The sequence below is a fragment of the Balaenoptera ricei genome, chromosome 10, assembly GCF_028023285.1.
Source record: "Balaenoptera ricei isolate mBalRic1 chromosome 10, mBalRic1.hap2, whole genome shotgun sequence".
NCBI lineage: Eukaryota > Metazoa > Chordata > Mammalia > Artiodactyla > Balaenopteridae > Balaenoptera > Balaenoptera ricei.
The window spans coordinates 88599690-88622588 of NC_082648.1; the positions used below are offsets into that span (position 1 = coordinate 88599690).

The following is a 22899-nucleotide window of genomic DNA, read 5'->3' on the forward strand; positions in this document are numbered from 1 at the left end:
CCTCAGCGTCAACTGGGAGTTCATCAGAAATGCAAATTCTCAGCCCCACCCCCAAACTACTGATTCAAAACCTGGGGCCAGGACGTCGTTTGAACAAGCCTCTGTGTGATTCTGATATGTGCTAAGTTTGAAGAGCACTGATCATTCTAGAACACAACTGAAAATTTGGCCTTGGGTGGATATTCTACAAGCAGGTACTTGGAAGCTGACTGAATTTTTGTTTCTCTCTGAACCCAGCTATTGGAAGGACTCATACTGTGTTCTTAGGTATCTCATCTTGATGGACCACATGCCTGCTTGCCTGCTCCAGTCTTCTTTTTTTTAGTATATTTTTTCTTTGTGGTAAAATACGCAACATAAAATTTACCATCTTAACCATTTTCAAGTGTACAGTTCAGTGGTATTAAAAACATTCACACTGTTGTACAATCATCACTGTCATCCATCCCCCTAACGCTTTTCATTTTGTAAAACTGAAACTCTATACCCATTAAACAATAACTCTCCTTTCCCCTCCCCCAACCCGGCCCCCCGCAGTCATCAGTAGGCTTTCTGTCTCTATGAATGTGGCTACTCTAAGTACCTCATGGTGGTGGAATCACAGAGTATCTGACTCTTTGTGACTGGCTTATGGCACTTTGCATACCTGTCTCGTTCCTGAGCACAGTCCCCCTGTGAACTTTCTTATACAGAATCCCACAGATGGTCACAATCAGAAGGAACAGCAACACCTGGTTAACTGAAATAAAAACAGAAACATGTTCAAGTATAACCTATCAAACTGAAATTGTGGAATAAGTTTAGAATAGCCAGTGGGAACAGACGCTCTCCCTGACATACACAGGACTGGAGGCCTGTAACCTTTCTCTAAGCAGGTAGCACGTGGAGTCAAGAGTTAATCTGTGATAGGGCTTCCCTGGTGGCGCAGTGGTTGAGAATCTGCCTGCCAATGCAGGGGACACGGGTTTGAGCCCTGGTCTGGGAAGATCCCACATGCCACGGAGCAACTGGGCCCGTGAGCCACAACTACTGAGCCTCCGCGTCTGGAGCCTGTGCTCCGCAACGAGAGGCCGCGATAGTGAGAGGCCTGCGCACCGCGATGAAGAGTGGCCCCCGCTTGCTGCAACTAGAGGAAGCCCTCGCACAGAAATGAAGACCCAACACAGCCAAAAATAAATATACAAATAAAAATTAAAAAAAAGAAAAAGACCTAAAGAAGAAATACATGGCGAATATCTTAAAAAAAAAAAAGATAATCTGTGATACCGCTGATACTCAAGGACACACAGATGTAGTTTAAGGACAGCCAGGGCTAAACCCAGGCAGTCTGATGGCAGAGGCTATAACCTTGATGACTGCATGATGCTGCCTTTGGAGCCACTTTCTGTGCAGGAATACTTTGTTTCAAATAATAGCCAACATTTATATAACACTTATGATGAGCCAGTGCTTATTATGAATACATGTTCTTGGTCATTATAACAGCTGCTTCTCAGTTAATTCTACCACTGGTCAAGGATGATGCACAGAAAACTCTTGCCCTGAGTAAGAGGTTAGAAGATCCCAATACCTCTTCCCAGTCTAAGCCTCCAGGGCCATCCTTTCCAGAACAGTGATGCTTGCCCTTAGGATCTCCTGAGAACTGGAATGGTGTCAGACAGTGTCTTCCTAAGTATGGAGCCCTACGCCACTGGTTGTACATGGGATGATTTAGGAGGCTTGTGTTCATAGCATTAAGTAACATTAAGTCACAGTGAGAAATCAGTCCTAATTTCATATGCAGGCAGGTAACAAAAGCTACCCAGAATTGAACAACATTACTCTAACCATATATATTTGTACAATCACCTTCTTTTGAGACATAACTGTTACTCTACTTATAGTAAGGATATACACTTTCTATGACAAAATACACTTATAATTTTTTAAATGAGTCAATTTAAAGAAAATAGTAAGTCATGCACAGAACAGAAGGAACGCAGATGATGAAAAGTTGAGAAAGTGGTACACTGTCATATGTGGGACACATATGCCTGCAGTTTGGCAAACATTGGTAGAAGGGGAAAGGGCTGGGATTTGAAGTCAGACTCAAATCTCATTTTACCACCTACTAGCTGTGTGGCCTTGGACAGGTTACTTAACCTCTCTGAGCCTCAGTCTGCTCATGTGCTAAATGGGGATTGTAATAATAACCATTACCTTGCAGGGGTGTTTTGAGAGTTACCAAAGGCAATGTAGGCCCAATAAAGACTTTAAAATTGTTTTGTATTATTATTTACTATTTTTGTGTGTCAAGATATTTATACTTATTGGCCTCATACTGATCTATTTTCTGGCCCCTAGGCCTTTGTCTTCACATTTGTAAAAGGAAGGAGTTGGACAATCTCCACGGATGCCTTCCAGAGCTATGTCCTAAGGCTCAATGGTTCTGCCTTGCTGACATCCATCTCCTCTCTGCCTTTCTGGGTTATCAGATTCAGCCAGAGACAACCAGATACTATTCTCAGTTTAAAACAAAACTATAGAGAAACAGAAGACAAGGGACAAAGTTCTATAGTTTACCGATACAACTGATTAACATTCGCTTCCCACAGCCACTTTGAGGAAGCAGCCTAATGTCTACTACCATCTGACCCTTTTTTAGTATAAGTATGTCCCATGCAATATTGGGGATATACTTATACTAAAAATTTATTCATAGTTTATTAAAAATTCAAATCTAACTGGATACCTTGTCTTTTCATCTGCTACATTGGGCAACTCTATTCTGAGGGTAACTAACACAATTAGGTAATTATTTTCCCCCTAGATTCACAAACAACTGGATATAAAATCAGAGGCAAGTCCAGGTTTTGATGGGGTCTGAAGATTACATAATTTGAAGTGAATCTTTAAGAATAAGAATATGAAATTACAAATGCTAAATTAGGCAGGAACATGAATACTTATTTAAAATGAGAAAATAAATAATATTTGCAACTTTTACGGAAACATCTGACCCCTCTCATGAAAAATCCACCTCTGAACAAAACACCCAACAACTTTCTACGGAAATCATCCTCATATGATGATGCCAACAACTGTCTGTGGGAAAACTATCCATGAAAACCAAAGAAGATTAAAAAAAAAGAAAAGAATAAGATTCAGCATCAAAACAGTCCTCCAAAATATCTATTTTTAATCATAATTTTTAAAAGTTTGTAATCTTACTTTTTCGTAACAAAGCCATGTGTGTTCATGTGGATAAAAACTGTGACCTGTGGATTAAAGAATAAAAATTATTTTTAAAAGACAATCAACCCAAAAGTCATAATACAATTATTAAGGACTACATCTTTGACCAGTTGCTATGTGGAAAATTTTGCAATCATTCTTAACTGTTCTGAATCTAGAATTTTGAACTAAATATTTCTTGAACTTAGCGCTCACCTCTTCAAATTGATTTCTCTGGCTGTACAAAATGTACAAAGGACTCCCAAAGCATAATCTTTTACCTTCTCCAAAAACTGCTCTGTCAGCTCTCTGGGTTAGCAGATCAGATGGCACTAACTGGAAGAAATGTCACATAAGAAGTTTTCCTTGATGTAAAATATCAATCCTGTGCCTTTTTTTCCTGCTATCATAACTTCATTCCTTTGATAAGGAAGCTTCTACATCTTCAGGAATCCCTTGTGAAAACAGAACCATCCTGAGAAGGGCACATTTTACACTCCATTCAATCATTCAGTAAATATTTATTGAGATCCTACTAAAAGCCCAGCACTGTGCTATGTACTGGGGATGCAGCAATGCACAAATCAGTCCCAGCTCCTATCATCATGGAGCTGTTTTCAGTAGAGAAAACAGATATTAAAATGTAACAAGTAAAATAATTAGATTATGGTAAGTGATACGAAGTAAAAAACAGAAGTGCTGGGATAAAGATGAATAGAGACCGGGAGGCATCTTGGTGAGAAATCAGGAAACACCTCACTGAGGAGATGACGTTTGATCAGAAGAAAGGGCAGGAGCCAGTGGAGCGAATGCAGAAGAGCATCCCAGGCAAAGGGAACAGCAAGTGCAAAGGCCCTGGGGCTGATGATTCTAAGTACCGCAAGAGGTTCAATGTGGCTGGAACAGAGTGGACTAAGGGAGAGACTGGCTAGAAGAGGCTGGAGACAAACTGTGGGGTCTGTAAAGGAATATGGATTTTATTTTTTGGCTGTGTTGCATCTTCGTTGCTGCACGCGGGCTTTCTCTAGTTGCAGCGAGCGGGGGCTACTCTTTGTGCGGTGTGCGGGCTTCTCATTGCGGTGGCTTCTCTTGTTGTGGAGCACGGGCTCTAGGTGTGCAGGCTTCAGTAGTTGTGGCTCATGGGCTCAGTAGTTGTGGCTCACGGGCTCTAGAGCACACAGGCTTCAGTAGTTGTGGCACGTGGCTCAGTAGTTGTGGGGCGCAGGCTCTAGAGCGCAGGCTCAGTAGTTGTGGCACACGGGCTTAGCTGCTCGGCAGCATGTGGGATCTTCCCGGACCAGGGATGGAACCTGTGTCCCCTGCACTGGCAGGCGGATTCTTAACCACTGTGCCACCAGAGAAATCCCTGGATTTTCTTTTAAATGCATGTAACCCCCTCCATCAGCCTTTGTCTTCCTTAAAGCCCTAAAGCAATGTTTTTCAAACATTCCCACAGAAATTCTGATGATAAAGGAGGGCGGACACTCCAAAGTCATCCCCAGTAAGTTCAAAATATCTTACAAGTTTCTTGTTTTACCTTCAAGTTCATGTAAACTGTACATAAATATAGGGGAAAAATATAGTCCCTTCATTGTCGGAAGAGCTCCTCTCAGGGAGAAAACTCTTCGTTATGAAATCAAGGTCTTCTTTTTTTTTTTTTTTTTTAAAGTATTTGTTTTATTTATTTATTTTATTTATGGCTGTGTTGGGTCTTCGTTTCTGTACGAGGGCTTTCTCTAGTTGTGGCAAGCGGGGGCCACTCTTCATCGCGGTGCGTGGGCCTCTCACTATCGCCGCCTCTCTTGTTGCGGAGTACAGGCTCCAGACGCGCAGGCTCAGTAATTGTGGCTCACGGGCCCAGTTGCTCCGCGGCATGTGGGATCTTCCCGGACCGGGGCACGAACCCGTGTCCCCTGCATTGGCAGGCAGATTCTCAACCATTGCGCCACCAGGGAAGCCCGAAATCAAGGTCTTCTATACACACATGTAATGGATAGGTGTGAGGTCAGGAGAAAGCTAATTGGGTCGAGTAAATGATGAGCTGGAATCCCCAGGTTTGGCAGCAGCCCAAGAAGAACAGCGTGTAAGGAGGAGAAAGATCACAGGACAGGAGCTGCCAGTCGCCCAAGAGAATTTCTTTCCCTGTGCAGGTGGGCCCTAGGGACTTTCAAAGAACTGGAATTTCCGATATGCAGTCCACAGTCTCTGCCATGCTCTGCACCTTCTAATCCCCACCCTACCTCTACACTGCTTTTCCCTCTGGATCTAAAGACACATGTTGCTGTGTTTGAGGGAAATCAAGGGAACGGGGCAATGTTCTTTATTTTGGACATGGAGGACAGGGGAGAGAAACAACTGAGCTAGAAAGTTCTGTGGGCACCGGACATGAGAATGGAAGTCATCAAGAATTGGTACAAAGTTTGGAGGGAATATTGGATGGAGGAAAGGTGAGTTAATTGTGAGTTAACTGCATTCGAATCTCCAAATCTATGGCAGATGGTAGGAATCTTAACCTTTTTTTGACATAAATATCTTGGAAGTCTGGTGAATCCCATAGACCTCTTCCCAGAATAATGTTTTTAAAAGCTTAAAAGATATATTGTATTATAAAGAAAACCAATTACAAAATTTTAAAGAAAAGAAAATTATCAGAATATTGGGGGAAAAAACAAATTTGTGATACCTATAGATACCTATAGCATTAAACATGCTTCTTTATTAAATAACAAGGGCTATTAGCAGGTATAACACTTACTGTAACTTTAAATAGTAATGAGCTTTAAAAAATGTGAGATATTTGTAACAACTGTAATGTAACATGAAAGTAACTGATTTATACTGATGACGAAGTCACAGGTACTACAGTTACTTCTGTGGTTTGTTTCCTATATTCACAATTGAAGGAAATGCTCAAATTTTTTCTCATCTAAGTGCATGAGAAAATGAAATGTATCCATGGACACTTTGAGGGTCTATGCATCCCAGGTTAAAGGTTACAGAATCCCTGAGGTAGGTTGATTCAACTGACATCTGGGTTAATATGTCATAGAAAAGTCATGTTTTTAATGTTTTACCATCTAGAAAAGCTGCTGCTTTGGGAAGATTTGCCAGGTTTGTGCTGTGGCTTTTTGTAGTCTTAACCACTGGACACCAGGGAAGTCCCAGGAACAACTTCTTTTAACAGAAGAGGCAACTACTTTAGAGAATAAAGAATTGGCCTTATGAGAACTATTTTTCTGCCAAGACATTTGAGACATGTTGACAAGGTAATTTCTTTATAGTGTCCTGGATTTCCACAAATTTCCTATTGTGAACTTCCATAATTAGAAAGAGTGCCTCACTCAGGGAGACACAAATGGTGATGTATAACAAATATTCAGTATACCTGATTTTTTTTTTAATAGACTTCCTTCCTGTGACACATGTAATTGATTAATTGCATATTAACAGGTCAGCTTCAAAATTTGACTTGATTTTTTGTGTGTGTGTGTGGCCGCGCAGCATGTGGGATCCTAGTTCCTCGACCAGGGATCAAACCCATGCTCCCTGCAGTGGAAGTGCAGAGTCTTAACCACTGGGCCACCAGGGGAGTTCCTTGACTTGTTGATTTTTAGATGTTTAAATTTTTACATATAGTAGAATTCACTTTTCTGGTTGTATTGTTCCATGAATTTTAACACATGCATAAATTCCTGTGATAATCACAACAAATGAGAAAAAGGACAATTCCAACACCTCCAAAAAATTCTCTTGTGCTGCCGTTTTGCAGGCAAACCCAACCTGACACCTAACTCCCGGCAACCACTGACGTATTCTCTGTGCCTATAGTTTTGTCATTTCTAGAATGTCATGTAAATGGATTCACACGGTATACAATCTTTAAAGACTCTCTTCTTTTGCTTAGCATGATGCATCTGGGATTGATACTTGCCGTTGCATGAATCAATAATTTGTTCCTTTTTATTGCTGAATAGCGTTCCATTGCAAGGATGTGTCACAGTTTATTTATCCATTCACCCACTGAAGGACATCTGAGTTCTTTCCAGTGTTTTCTGATTATGAATAAAGCATCTGTAAACACATGTTTAGAGGTTTTTGCATGATTTTAAGTTTTTACTTCTCTGTGGTAAAGACCTAGAAGTGGGGTTGCTGGGTCATTTGGTAGATGTGTGTTTATAAGAAATTTGCCCATCTGTTTTCCAGAGCGGCTGTATCATTCTGCACTCCTACCAGGAATGGAAGAGAAGTCCAGTTGCTCAGCATTCTTGTCAGCACTTGGTATTTTATTTTAGCTGTTCTAATATGTGTATTTCATGGTGGTTTTAATTTGCACTTCCCTAATAACTACTGATGTTGAGGATCTTTTAATGTGTTTATTTGCCATCTGTATATCGTTGTGATGGTTAATTTTATGTATCAACTTGACGGGGCCATAATATTTGGTCAAATACTATTCTGGGTGTTCCTGCAAGGATGTTTTTGGATGAGATTAATGTTAAAGCAGTAGTGTAAGGAATGCAGATTGCCCTCTCTAATGTGGGTGGGCCTCATCCAACTAGTTGAAGTTCTAAACAGAACAAAAAAGCTGACCTTCCCCTGAGTAAGATAATTTCTCTGGTTTGACTGCCTTTGAAGTGGGACATTGACTTTTTCCTACCTTCAGACTCGAACTGAAACTCATGCTCTTCCTGGGTCTTGAGCCTGCCAGCCATCAGACTGGATCTACACCAGCAGTTTTCCTGGTTCTCAGACCTGCAGACTCAGACTGGAGCTACACCTTTGGCTCTCTTTAGTCGCCAGCTTGCTGACTCAGCCTGCAGATCTTGAGTCTTGTTGGTTTCCATAATCACATGAGCCAATTCCTTATAATAAGTCTTCTTCTACATACATATACATCTGATTGGTTCTATTTCTCTGGAGAACCCTGACTAATGCAATGGGGAAGTGTCTGTTTAAATCTTTTGCCAATTTTTTAATTGGATCATTGCTTTCTGATTTTTAAGTTTTGAGAGCTTTACATATTCTGGATACAGGTCTTTTGTTAGATATGTGATTTGCAAATACTTTCTCCCAGTAGGTGGCTTGTCTTTTCATTCTTTTAACAATGAAAAGTTAAAACTTTCCTTTGCACAGGAAAAGTTTTCAGTTTTGATGATGTCAAATTCAACAATTTTTTGCTTCTACAGATCATGCTTTCAGTGTCATATCTAACAATTTTTGGCCTAACCCAAGGAAGGTCAGGATGAGTTTCTCTTATGTTTTCTTCTGAGAATTTTGTAGTTTAATATTTTACATTTCAATTTGAGTTAATTTTTTATATGGCATGAGGTATAGGTTAAAGCTCATATTTTAGCATATAAATATCCAGTTGTTCTGGGATCATTTGTTGAGAAGACTATCCTTTCCACTGAACTGATTTTTTTTTTTAATATTTCATTCTAATTTTAGGGTATTCAAAGGGAGGCTTGAGATTTATCAAGGAGTTTCAATCTAGAGGATGACGTGTGTCCCAAAGAAGGTTTCCGATTCTCTCCTACACTTTCTAGATTTGGATAGCAATCAGTGGCTAAAAAGTAAGTTATATCATCAAATAAAGATTCAACGTTCTCAAAATAGCACCAGGCCTAAGGAGACAAGAAAAGGGCTGATACATCATGAAAAATTTCAACCAAACATTTCCCCAAATGCAAATCCTATCTTTTCACAATATTCTGGAGTATTTTATTTCTGCTCTGAAAATCCAAGAGAGCTAACAGACTCTCTGTTCTCAAAATATGCCTGTTATAACTCTGCTTCCTGGATGTCCCAGTTCACAATTTATCAATATGCTTATCATAATACCTTATATATTCATTAGAAGAAGCAGTGGGCATTAAGAGAAGCAGAGGATAGCAGGGCAAGTTTGATGAAAAAAAATGAAGTTTAACCGTTAGAAAAGAATTTTAGATTATAAAATTCATCTTAGGAGATTGGTTCAAGATGGCGGAGTAGAAGGACGTGCACTCACTCCCTCTTGCGAGAGCACGTGCATCACAACTAACTGCTGAAAATCATCGACAGGAAGATACTGGAACTCACCAAAAAAGATACCCCACATCCAAAGACAAAGGAGAAGCCACAATGAGATGGTAGGAGGGGCGCAATCACAATAAAATCAAATCCCATAACTGCTGGGTGGGTGACTCACAAACTGGAGAACACTTAAACCACAGAAGTCCACCCACTGGAGTGAAGGTTCTGAGCCCCACGTCAGGCTTCCCAACCTGGGGGTCCGGGAACGGGAGGAGGAATTCCTAGAGAATCAGACTTCGAAGGCTAGTGGGATTTGAGTGCAGGACTTCGACAGGACTGGGGGAAACAGAGACTCTACTGTTGGAGGGCACACACAAAGTAGTGTGTGCATCAGGACCCAGGGGAAGGAGTGGTGACCGAATAGGAGACTGAACCAGACCTACCTGCTAGTGTTGGAGGGTCTCCTGCAGAGGCAGGGGGTGGCTCTGTCCCACCGTGAGGACAAGGACACTGGCAGCAGAAGTTCTGGGAAGTACTCCTTGGCGTGAGCCCTCCCACAGTCCGCCATTAGGCCCACCAAAGAGCCCGGGTAGGCTCCAATGTTGGGTCGCCTCAGGCCAAACAACCAACAAGGAGGGAACCCAGCCCCACCCATCAGCAGACAAGCGGACTGAAGTTTTACTGAGCTCTGCTCACCAGAGCAACACCCAGCTCTACCCACCACCAATCCCTCCCATCAGGAAGCTTGCACAAGCCTCTTAGATAGCCTCATCCACCAGAGGGCAGACAGCAGAAGCAAGAATAACTACAATCCTCCAGCAGGTGGAACAAAAACCACCTTCACAAAAAGATAAACAAGATGAAAAGGCAGAGGGTTATGTACCAGATGAAGGAACAAGATAAAACCCCAGAAAAGCAACAAAATGAACTGGAGATAGGCAACCTTCCAGAAAAAGAGTTCAGAATAATGATAGTGAAGATGATCCAGGACCTCGGAAAAACAATGGAGGCAAAGATCGAGAAGATGTAAGAAATGTTTAGCAAAGACCTAGAAGAATTAAAGGACAAACACCTAGGAGAATTAAAGAACAAACAAAAAGAGATGAACAACAAAATAACTGAAATGAAAAATACACTAGAAGGAATCAATAGCAGAATAACTGAGGCAGAAGAACAGATAAGTGACCTGGAAGACAGAATGGTGGAATTCACTGCCATGGAACAGAATAAAGAAAAAAGAATGAAAAGAAATGAAGACAGCCTAAGAGACCTCGGGGACAACATTAAACGTAACAACATTTGCATTATAGGGGTCCCAGAAGGAGAAGAGAGAGAGAAAGGACCCGAGAAAATATTTGAAGAGATTATAGTAGAAAACTTCCCTAACATGGGAAAGGAAATAGCCACCCAAGTGCAGGAAGCACAGAGAGTCCCAGGCAGGATAAACCCAAGGAGAAACATGCCGAGACACATAGTAATCAAACTGACAAAAATTAAAGGCAAAGAAAAATTATTGAAAGCAGCAAGGGAAAAATGACAAATAACATACAAGGGAACTCCCATAAGGTTAACAGCTGATTTCTCAGCAGAAACTCTACAAGCCAGAAGGGAGTGGCATGATATATTTAAAGTGATGAAAGGGAAAAACCTACCACCAAGATTATTCTACCCAGCAAGGATCGCATTCAGATTCGATGGAGAAATCAAAAGCTTTACAGACAAGCAAAAGCTAGGAGAATTCAGCACCACCAAACCAGCTCTACAACAAATGCTAAAGGAACTTCTCTAAGTGGGAAACACAAGAGAAGAAAAGGACCTACAAAAACAAACCCATAACGATTAAGAAAATGGTAACAGGAATATACATATCGATAATTACCTTAAATGTGAATGGATTAAATGCTCCAACCAAAAGACACAGGCTGGCTGAATGCATACAAAAACAAGACCCATATATATGCTGTCTACAAGAGACCTACTTCAGACCTAGGGACACATACAGACTGACAGTGAGGGGATGGAAAAAGATATTCCATGCAAATGGAAATCAAAAGAAAGCTGGAGTACCAATACTCATATCAGATAAAATAGGCTTTAAAATAAAGAATGTTACAAGTGACAAGGAAGGACACTACATAATGATCAAGAGATCTATCCAAGAAGAAGAGATAACAATTATAAATATATATGCACCCAACATAGGAGCACCTCAATACATAAGGCCACTGCTAACAGCTATAAATGAGAAAATCGACAGTAACACAATAATAGTGGGGGACTTTAACACCTCACTTACACCAATGGACAGATCATCCAAAATGAAAATAAATAAGGAAACAGAAGCTTTAAATGACACAATAGACCAGATAGATTTAATTGATATTTATAGGACATTCCATCCAAAAACAGCAGATTACACTTTCTTCTCAAGTGCACATGGAACACTCTCCAGGATAGATCACATCTTGGGTCACAAATCAAGCCTCAGTAAATTTAAGAAAATTGAAATCATATCAAGCATCTTTTCTGACCGCAACACTATGAGATTAGAAATCAATTACAGGGGAAAAAACCGTAAAAAACACAGACACATGGAGGCGAAATAATACATTACTAAATAACCAAGAGATCCCTGAGGAAATCAAAAAATACCTAGAGACAAATTACAACAAAAACATGAAGATACAAAACCTGTGGAATGCAGCAAAAGCAGTTCTAAAGGGAAGTTTATAGTAAAACAAGCCTACCTCAAGAGACAAGAAAAATCTCAAATAAACAATGTAACCTTACACCTAGAGGAACTAGAGAAAGAAGAACAAACAAAACCTAAAGTTAGTAGAAGGGAAGCAATCATAAAGATCAGAGCAGAAATAAATGAAATAGAAACAAAGAAAACAATAGCAAAGATCAATAAAACTAAAAGCTGGTTCTTTGAGAAGATAAACAAAATTGATAAACCATTAGCCAGACTCATCAAGAAAAAGAGGGAGAGGACTCAAATCTATAAAATTAGAAATGAAAAAGGAGAAGTTACAACAGACACCGCAGAAATACAAAGCATCCTAAGAGACTACTACAAGCAACTCTATGCCAACAGAATAGACAACCTGGAAGAAATGGGCAAATTCTTTGAAAGGTATAACCTTCCAAGACTGAACCAGGAAGAAATAGAAAATATGAATAGACCAATTACAAGTAATGAAATTGAAACTGTGATTAAAAATCTTCCAACAAACAAAAGTCCAGGACCAGAGGGCTTCGCAGGTGAATTCTATCAAACATTTAGAGAAGAGCTAACACCCATCCTTCTCAAACTCTTCCAAGAAACTGCAGAGGAAGGAACACTCCCAAACTCATTCTACGAGGCTACCATCACCCTGATACCAAAACCAGACAAGGATACTACAAAAAAAGAAAATTACAGACCAATATCACTGATGAATATAGATGCAAAAATCCTCAACAAAATACTAGCAAACAGAATCGAACAACACATTAAAAGGATCAGACACCATGATCAAGTGGAATTTATCCCAGGAATGCAAGGATTCTTCCATATATGCAAATCAATCATTGTCATATTAACAAATTGAAGAAGAAAAACTATATGCTCATCTCAATAGATGCAGAAAAAACTTTTGACAAAATTAAACACTCATTTATGATAAAAACTCTCCAGAAAGTGGGCATAGAGGGAACCTACCTCAACCTAATAAAGGCCATATATGACAAACCCACAGCAAACATCATTCTCAATGGTGAAAAACTGAAAGCCTTTCCTCTAAGATCAGGAACAAGACAAGGATGTCCACTCTCACCACTATTATTCAATATAGTTTTGGAAGTCCTGGCCACGGCAGTCAGAGAAGAAAAAGAAATAAAAGGAATCCAAATAGGAAAAGAAGAAGTAAAATCGTCACTCTTTGCAGATGACATGATACTATACATAGAGAATCCTAAAGATGCCACCAGAAAACTACTAGAGCTAATCAATAAATTTGGTAAAGTTTCAGGATACAAAAGTAATGCACAGAAATCTCTTGCATTCCTATATACTAATGATGAAAAATCTGAAAGAGAAATTAAGGAAACACTCCCATTTACCATCGCAACAAAAATAGTAAAATACCTAGGAATAAACCTACCTAAGGAGACAAAAAACCTGTATGCAGAAACTATAAGACACTGATGAGAGATATTAAAGATGATATAAACAGATGGAGAGATATACCATGTTCTTGGATTGGAAGAATCAACACTGTGAAAATGACTATACCACCCAAAGCAATCTACAGATTCAATGCAATCCCTATCAAACTACCAATGACATTTTTCACAGAACTAGAACAAAAAATTTCACAATTTGTATGGCAACACAAAAGACCCCGAATAGCCAAAGCAATCTTGAGAAAGAAAAAAGGAGCTGGAGGAATCAGGCTCCTGGACTTCAGACTATACTACAAAGCTACAGTAATCAAGACAGTATGGTATGGCACAAAAACAGAAATATAGATAAACGGAACAGGATAGAAAGCCCAGAGATAAACCCACGCACCTATGGTCAACTAATCTATGACAAAGGAGGCAAGGATATACAATGGAGAAAAGACAATCTCTTCAATAAGCGGTGCTGGGAAAACTGGACAGCTACATGTAAAAGAAGGAAATTAGAACACTCCCTCACACCATACACAAAAATAAACTCAAAATGGATTAGAGACCTAAATGTAAGACTGGACACTATAAAACTCTTAGAGCAAAACATAGGAAGAACACTCTCTGACATAAATCACAGCAAGATCTTTTTTGATCCACCTCCCAGAGTAATGGAAATAAAAACAAAAATAAACAACTGGGACCTAATGAAACTTAAAAGCTTTTGCAAAGCAAAGGAAACTACAAACAAGACGAAAAGACAACCCTCAGAATGGGAAAAAATATTTGCAAACGAATCAACGGACAAATGATTAATCTCCAAAACATATAAACAGCTCATGCAGCTCAATATTAAAAAAACATACAACCCAATCCAAAAATGGGCAGAAGACCTAAATAGACATTTCTCTAAAAAAGACATACAGATGGCCAAGAAGCAGATGAAAAGCTGCTCAACATCACTAATTACTAGAGAAATGCAAATCAAAACTACAATGAGGTATCACCTCACACCGGTTAGAATGGGCATCATCAGAAAATCTACAAACAACAAATGCTGGAGAGGGTGTGGAGAAAGGGGAACCCTCTTGCACTGTTGGTGGGACTGTAAATTGATACAGCCACTATGGAGAACAGTATGGAGGTTCCTTAAAAAACTAAAAACAGAATTACCATATGACCCAGCAATCCCACTACTGGGCATATACCTAGAGAAAACCATAATTCAAAAAGTCACATGCACCCCAATGTTCATTGCAGCACTATTTACAATAGCCAGGACGTGGAAGCACCCTAAATGCCCATCAGCAGATGAATGGATAAAGAAGAGGTGGTACATATACACAATGGAATATTACTCAGCCATAAAAAGGAACGAAATTGGGTCATTTGTAGAGATGTGGATGGATCTATAGACTGTCATACAGAGTGAAGTAAGTTGGAAAGAGAAAAACAAATATCGTTATTAACGCATATATGTGGAACCTAGAAAAATGGTACAGATGAACCGGTTTACAGGGCAGAAATAGAGACACAGATGTAGAGAACAAACGTATGGACACCAAGGGGGGAAAGTGGCAGAGGGTGGGGGTGGTGATGAATTGGGAGATTGGGATTGACATGTATACACTGATATGTATAAAATGGATGACTAATAAGAACCTGCTGTATAAAAAAATAAATAAAATAAAATTCAAAAATTCAAAAAAAAAAAAAAAAAGAAAAGCCACAGACCCTGTTTTTGTAGCCCTCCCAGCTTCCTTTTTCCCCTCTAAAAAAGTGTTCTCCTCTTGCCATGAGGGAACTTGCACGTGGCTCACCATTGTTGCAGACCTCAAATTCTCTGCTAATTCTGAAGAAACCCATTTTTGCTGGAGGAAAAAAAAAAAATTCATCTTAGTTTGGAAATCTAAAATTAAATTTTGTCACATATTCATTCATTTCTTTGTGGCATTTTCCAGGAGTTGGAAACTGACTTCCTTTATCTTAAAAAACAAACAAACAAACAAATGAGCTAATTTACCATAAATAACAATTTGTCTTGAAAACTCAAAATTTATTTTAAAATTAAATTGATCCTTCTTAATTACGGTCCTTCAAAAGAACTTCTGAACTTGACGTTTGACTGGATGCAGCCGTCAGCAAACAGGGAATAGTAACCTTTAGAAATCAGCAACATGACAGAGAAGGCAGGATAGCATAGTACCCCAGGGTTTCTTTATGAACCAAAGTGTTGTGAGAACTTGTTGGCAGTGATCTAGGGAAACTCTTCAACAGGGATTTCATTCAAGCCTTTAACTCACTGTAAACAACTGGCTACAATGTCCCTTTCATTTTCCCGGGATATAGACTGTATACCCAGGAGCTCTGAGTGCATTTGCAACGGCCCTTCTCCTTTTCCCCTCTTGCACTTGGGAAAGAATTGAGTCAAAAAGCATGCTACTTACGATTCTTCTGAGATTGGTTTCAGGTACCTTTTATCCATTTACTATTCTGGATGATATACATTCGGCTAACTTTTTGAGGTAATGTCAGCCTAGAATGGTCTTTGGCCACATGTCTGTTCCCTTCCAGAGACCATCTGGTATCACAGGAGAGAATGAGGGGGAGGCCAGAAGGCTCTGGGCTCCAAATCCCTGAGGCCAGCTCCTCCCTGTATATCCCAGTCAGCCAAGCCAATCAATTCCCCTATTTTCCTTAAACTTCTTTGAAATGAGGTTCAATTTCTTGCAAACGAATCCTTACAAATACATTCCTTGTGGCCAGAACGGGATGGATATATTACTAATTCCATTTTTCAAATGAGGAAATTGTGGCTCAGAGAGGGTCAGTAACTTGCTCAAAATCACACAGCTGGTAAATAGTAGAACAGAGATTTGAAATTAGGGCTGTCTGACTTCAAATCTGATGCTTTTTAACCACAAGGTTCTGAAACTCATGAAAAGCTATTCTGGCTACCCCAGAGGCAGGTGAGGTGGGCACCAGGTAACAGATGTCACTGTGTGTTGATGAAATTTCACAGCTCCCAGGCGAGGTGGGTCTGCTCTCCCTTGAGTGCTCCGTTACTCTAACTACTGAGCTCATGCCAAAGAGTACGTGCTGACTCATCTGGCAAGGGGGCTCATCTTTCCCCTGTCCAGCAAGTTGCAACTCTAAAATCTCTTTAAGATAAAATAAGAGGGGCTTCCCTAGTGGCGCAGTGGTTGAGAATCTGCCTGCCAATGCAGGGGACACGTGTTCGAGCCCTGGTCCAGGAAGATCCCACATGCCGCGGAGCAACTAAGCCCGTGCGCCGCAACTACTGAGCCTGCGCTGTAGAGCCCGCGGGCCACAACTGCTGAAGCCTGTGCACCTGGAGCCCGTGCTCCGCAACAGGAGAAACAACCGCAGTGAGAAGCCCACGCACCGCAATGAAGAGTAGCCCCCGCTCACCGCAACTAGAGAAAGCCCGCGCGCAGCATCGAAAACACAACGCAGCCAAAAATAAATAAATAAAATTTTTTAAAAAAGATAAAATAAGAGGATTCAGGAAACTGATATGCACATCTAATTGCAAGGCACAGCAGTAGTGAGCCAAGGAGGGAAATTCCTGAAGCAGATTCTTGTAGGAAACCTTCTAAGGTGCTTTTAGAATACAAGGCAGAAAGGAGTCCCTGAGAAGCATGTACCTCCAAGAGAAAGCCTGTTTCATTTACTTTTTATTTTGTTTTTTTTTTGGTCGTGCCTCACAGCTTGCAGGATCTTAGTTCCCTGACCAGGGATAGAACCCCGGCCCCTTGCAGTGGAAGCATGGAATCCTAACCACTGGATTGCCAGGGAATTCCCTGTTTCATTTACTTTTTAAAAAACGTATGAAATTGTATAAAGATTCGGTATGCCTGATTGGCATACTTCTCTCCCTCTTCACAATTTCATCTCATCTCTGACGGTGGCACGTTCTGTTTAAGCTGCTGTAAACTGGTATTTCCGGGGCTTGCAGTCAAAAGCATTCTAATAGATTAAGTAGGTGCGCAAGAGATGTTTGCAGCTTCTAGAGAGGAGCTGATGGTATGGATTTGGCAGAGGGATCAGAGCTGTAAAGGGGTAGAAGGGTGATGGGGGGAAGTCAGGGACGAGCGCTGGAGGAAACAGCTGCAAGACATCTTAAGAAGACATAGAATAAGAAGCAGAGATCTGGGGCCAAGGGAAATGAGTGTCTGGGGCAGAGCCTGGGAGAGCATATTCTGGGTTACCATGGTTCCTGCCTGCGAGCAAGTGCAGCACAGGACTCATTACCATGCGGGCGAGGCCCAGGTGCACGGGAGGTGCAGGCCACCTGCCCGCTCTCTCCTCCTCTACACGCGTCCTGTACGTAGCCTACGGGACCCCACACTCGCCTGCTTTCCCACCACCTTTGGGGACCGCTCATCCTCAGCCTCTTTGGCTGTTCCCCCATCTCCGGAACCTCTAAATGGTGGACTCACCTAGCTTGAAATACCATTTATATGCCTACAACTCCCAAATTACTGTCTCCAGCCCAGATCTCTCACGTGGACTCCAGACTCCTAAAGCCAAGTGTCCACTGCGTGGCTCCACTTGAAGGCATCCTCATGTCCAAATTCGAACTCCTGACATTTGCCCAAAACACACATCTCCCATCATCTCCCCCAACTGCACAACGGCAACTCCATTCTTCTAATTGCTCCAGCGAAAATAAGCTTGGTGTTATCCTTGACCCTTCTGTTTCTCATTCCCCACAGATGGACTGACCACAAATCCTGTCAGTTCCACCTTCAAAATATATCCATGATCTTCACCACCAGTACCGCCTTCTCCCTGGCCTGATCACCACCATCCTTTGACTGGATGATTCTGCCTGTGTCTCCTTTTAGTTGGTTGTGTTGTTTTCTGTTTAAAATTCTCCAAGCCCTCGCTATTTCTCTCAGAGTAAAAGCCAAAGTCTGTACAGTGTCTTACAAGATCTCACCCGATCACACTGGCCTCCTTGCCAGGCATTCTCCTGCCTCAGAGCCTTTTACACTCGTTCCCTTCACCTGGAACACTCCTGCCAGATATCCATGTGGCTGGCTCCTTCGCGTCCCCCAGACTCAGTCAAAACCCCCTAATCTCAGCAACACATATGTCACTTCTCCTCAGCAATGACCACCATCCAACATACTGCCCATTTCATCACTGGTTTATTGTCTGCCCTCCCAGTGATAGGCTATAAGCTCCTTGAAGGCAGGGCATTTTGTCTGTTTTGTTCATTGCCATATGCCCAGCATGAGTGCCTGGAGACATGAACCCTCAAAAATATTTACAGACTTATATAAATATTTTTATAATATAAATACTTTTGTAATATAAAAGATTTATAGAACACGTGACCCTCTCCTCCAGGAAGCTGCGCAGCACCTCAAACCTCATCTGTCCACAACTGAAATCAGCACCTGCCCCACAGAAGCTCCTCCTCAGTGTTCTCTGAGAGTCCTCTTCCACCGCTCCCTCCCAACCCCTCATCCAACCAACGCCTGATTCCTACAGTTTCACCTCCTAAGTGTTTCTTAATCCATCTCCTTTCTACCCTGCCTCATCTCACTGATTAACTCTGCAGTAACTTCCCTCCTGGACTTCCTGCCTCTAGGATTTCTGCTCCCTCCCCTTTCCCAATCCATCACTGGTACAGCTGTCACAGTGACTATTTTTGTTGTTTAATAATTAATTTGAAATATACATGCAGGTTGAGTAACTTTTTTTTTTGGCCACGCCGCATGGCGGATCTTAGTTCCCTGACCACGGATGGAACCCGTGCCCCCTGCAGTGGAAACACGCAGAGTCTTAACCACTGGACTGCCAGGGAAGTCCTGAGTACCCTTATTTTTTTGTTCGATTTTTCCTTTTCTTTTTATCACTTGAAACATTTCAAGTCAACCAAAAAGTTGAAAGAATGAATCTTCATATACCCTACACCAGATTCACCAATTGCTAACACGTTGCCATATTTCCTTTCTCTCTCTCTCTTCTTCCCTCCCTCTGTATATACATATGTATGTATATATATATATATATATATATATATATATATATATATATATATATATATATATACACATGACTCTTCAGCCCTAAATACTTCAGTGCGCATCTCTTAAGGACAAGGACATCCTCCTATATAATCACAATGCCATTACCACACCTAAGAAAAATAACATTAATTTAACATCACTGGATAAGCAGTCCATATTCAAAATGTCCCCATTATTCCAATATTGTTTTTTATAGTTTGGTTGTCATATCTTTAGTTTCTTTTACTCTTGATCAGTCCCACCTCACCACACTGCCTTTTTATTTTTCATGAACTTTTTTTGGAAGAAGACAAGCCAGTTGTCTTGTAGAATCCTACTGACTAAAGAGTTACTATATGATCCAGCAGTCCCAATCATGGGCATAGACCCAGAGAAAACTAATTGGAAAAGATACATGCACCCCAATGTTCATAGCAGCACTACCTACAATAGCTAAGACATGGAAGCAACCTAAATGTCCATTGATAGACAACTGGATAAAGAAGATGTGGTACACACACACACACACACACACACACACACACACACACACACAATGGAATACTACTCAGCCATAAAAAAGAATGAAATAATGCCATTTGCAGCAACATGGATGGACCTAGAGATTATCATACTAAGTGAAGTCAGAAAGAGAAAGACAAATAGCATATGATACCACTTATATGTGGAATCTAAAATATGGTACAAATGAGCTTATTTACAAAACAGAAACAGACTCACAGACATAGAAAATAAACTTATGGTTACCAAAGGGGAAAGAGGTTGGGGGAAGAGGGATAAATTAGGAGTTTGGGATTAACACATACATACTACTATAATGTAAAATAAACAACAAGGACCTACTGTATAGCACAGGGAACTATATTCACTATCTTGTAATAAACCATAATGGAAAAGAATCTGAAAAAGTGAATATATACAGTGTATAAAAAGTGTATACAAACACACACACACACATACTCATATATATAACTGAATCACTTTGCTGTACACTGGAAACTAACATTGTAAATCAATTACACTTCAATCAAAAAAACAAACAAACAAAAAAACCCCACTACTCTGAGTGTTCCTTTCCTCCCTAAAGCCCTTCACTGGAAATCCAGTACCAAAAGGTTAAGATTGCAGCTTAAGATTTCCCTAGGTCCTCTGTGCCATGCCTTCCATCTAAGCTGAACTGGTTGAAAGTTAGTCTCCAGCCCTCCACTGTCCTTCACACCCAGGTCTATGCTTCTCTTTTTTTAAAATACATTTATTTATTTATTTATTTATTTTTGGTTGCGTTGGGTCTTTGTTGCTGCACGCAGGTTTTTCTCTGGTTGTGGCGAGAGGGGGCTACTCTTTGTTGTGGTGCTCGGGCTTCTCACTGTGGTGGCTTCTCTTGTTGCAGAGCATGGGCTCTGGGCATGCAGGCTTCAGTAGTTGTGGCACGTGGGCTCAGTAGTTGTGGCTCGCAGGCTCTAGAGCGCAGGCTCAGTAGTTGTGGCGCACGGGCTTAGTTGCTCCGCGGCATGTAGGATCTTCCCAGACCAAGGATTGAACCCGTGTCCCCTGCACTGGCAGGTGGATTCTTAACCACCGTGCCACCAGGGAAGCCCTCTATGTTTTTCTTGTCGCTGAACTTTGGTTCATTCAGTCCCCTCTGCCTGGAATGCCCTTTCCCCTCCTCTTTCCCCAGTAAATTGCTACTTGTGCTTTAATGACTCCTCCTCCTCCTTCAGGAAGCCTTACCTGATTACCCTGCCTGGGTGCTCCCCTAACCTCCATTCCTATGCCTATCCCTGCACTCAGAACACTGTGTTCTAATATCATGGGTGTGCCTGTCTCCTCCACTAGACCATGAGATGACAGAGGACAGGGAGTGTGGCCGACCTACCTCTGTGTGCCTCAAGAAATGTGTGTGGAATGAATGAGTGAGAAATAGGAGAGAGGAAGAAAGGGCTCTTGTCGTTCTGTTCTTCAATCACAGGAAGAAAAGGGTCTGCATATCCTCACTAAGGAAAAAGCCAGAAGGAGGGTAAAGCCAGGTTGATGGTCCCACTACAAGAATAAAAGCAGGGGCTTCCCTGGTGGCGCAGTGGTTAAGAATCCACCTGCCAATGCAAGGGACACGGGTTCGAGCCCTGGTTCGGGAAGATCCCACATGCTGCGGAGCAACTAAGCCCATGCGCCACAACTACTCATCCTGTGCTCTAGACCCCGTGAGCCACAACTACTGAGCCCACGTGCCACAACTACTGAAGCCCGTGCATCTAGAGCCCATGCTCCGCAACAGGAGAAGCCACGACAACGAGAAGCCCACGCACCGCAACAAAGAGTAGCCCCCGCTCGCCGCAACTAGAGAAAGCCTGCACGCAGCAACGAAGACCCAACACAGCCAAAACTAAATAAATAAACAAACAAATAAATAAATAAATTTATTTTAAAAATAAATAAATAAAAGCAGAGGGCTCGGGTCTTCTTATTGGCCTTTCTCTTACCGTCACAACAAGGAGCCCCAGAACCATGTCCCCTGAGCCTCTGTAAGCTTTCCTAAGCTGAGTGACTTCTGTGTTGCAGTTTCCCTGTAGTAACAAATAATCGCGCCTTCAGCATTAAGAGCAAGAAAGATACAGCTGGGGAGTCATCTCACAGTGTTGGAAAGAGGAAATCCCTAGGTAAGGCCCTGGATGGTTGGAGCTTCAAAGAGGAAAGGTCCTAGGGCCTGTGACTAGGAAGAAAAAGGAGAGCTTAGGGAATTGACCTGGACCAGAGAAATGTCTGTGAGGTTTAAAAACAGGTCCCAGATGATCTTGCATGGGGAGTTGTTTTACCAAATGTCAAAGAGTTTGGGCCTGTGGTCAAATCTGGAAAGAATGTCTTAAGACCTGGCAGTGGCTAAGGGGATTAGCTCTGCCTTGGAAGAAAAGGCAAAAGTGGGAGGGACTCCAGAAAAGTATTCCAAAAATCAGAGCCCATAAGTTTTATTTCACATGCCAACTCTAATCAGTTGGTAGGAGCTTTCAGGATTGACAAATTGAGGAGTCTAAGGCCATCACAAGACTCAGTGAAAGAAAGAAGGAAAGAAGGAAGGAAGGAAGGAAGGGCACTGTGATTGATTAATCATGTCTGCCATGGGTTCAGGTAAGGAGGTAACAGGAAAGAACCTGGGAATCAAAAAGGAATATAAAAGAGGGGCTCCTAAAATGTATTTTTGAATGACTTAAATCTGGCAGGGCATGTACCTGAGTGGAAATATCATGGGTTTTGTCATTAGACAGAGCTGACTTTGAATCCTGGTTCTGCCTCATTTCTTACTGTGTAATCTTGGGCAATTTACAAAACCCAGTCTGTAAAATGGGATTGTTTTGCAGGTTAAATTAAATAAGTTATTACAATGATAATAGGAGACACTTACATAGTAATTTCTATTAGCCAGGCATTGTTCTAAGACCTTTATATGTATATTAATTAA

The 22899-nt window shown here is 41.3% G+C and overlaps 1 protein-coding gene across 7 annotated transcripts in view; it reads right to left on the bottom strand.

Moving 5' to 3' along the window:
* GLT8D2 (glycosyltransferase 8 domain containing 2) overlaps nucleotides 1–22899 on the bottom strand; it is a 57100-nt gene that overhangs the window by 20197 nt on the left and 14004 nt on the right. For 6 of the 7 annotated variants that reach the window (XM_059936789.1, XM_059936784.1, XM_059936787.1 and 3 more), the window contains 2 exons: nucleotides 3211–3257; nucleotides 647–739 (listed from right to left, as the gene is read on the bottom strand). In XM_059936789.1, the coding sequence (XP_059792772.1) occupies nucleotides 647–739; nucleotides 3211–3229 (112 nt within the window). In that variant the 5' untranslated portion in view covers nucleotides 3230–3257. Of the gene's footprint in view, nucleotides 1–646; nucleotides 740–3210; nucleotides 3258–3494; nucleotides 3550–22899 lie in introns of all 7 variants that reach the window. The other variant, XM_059936788.1, reaches the window with a different exon arrangement.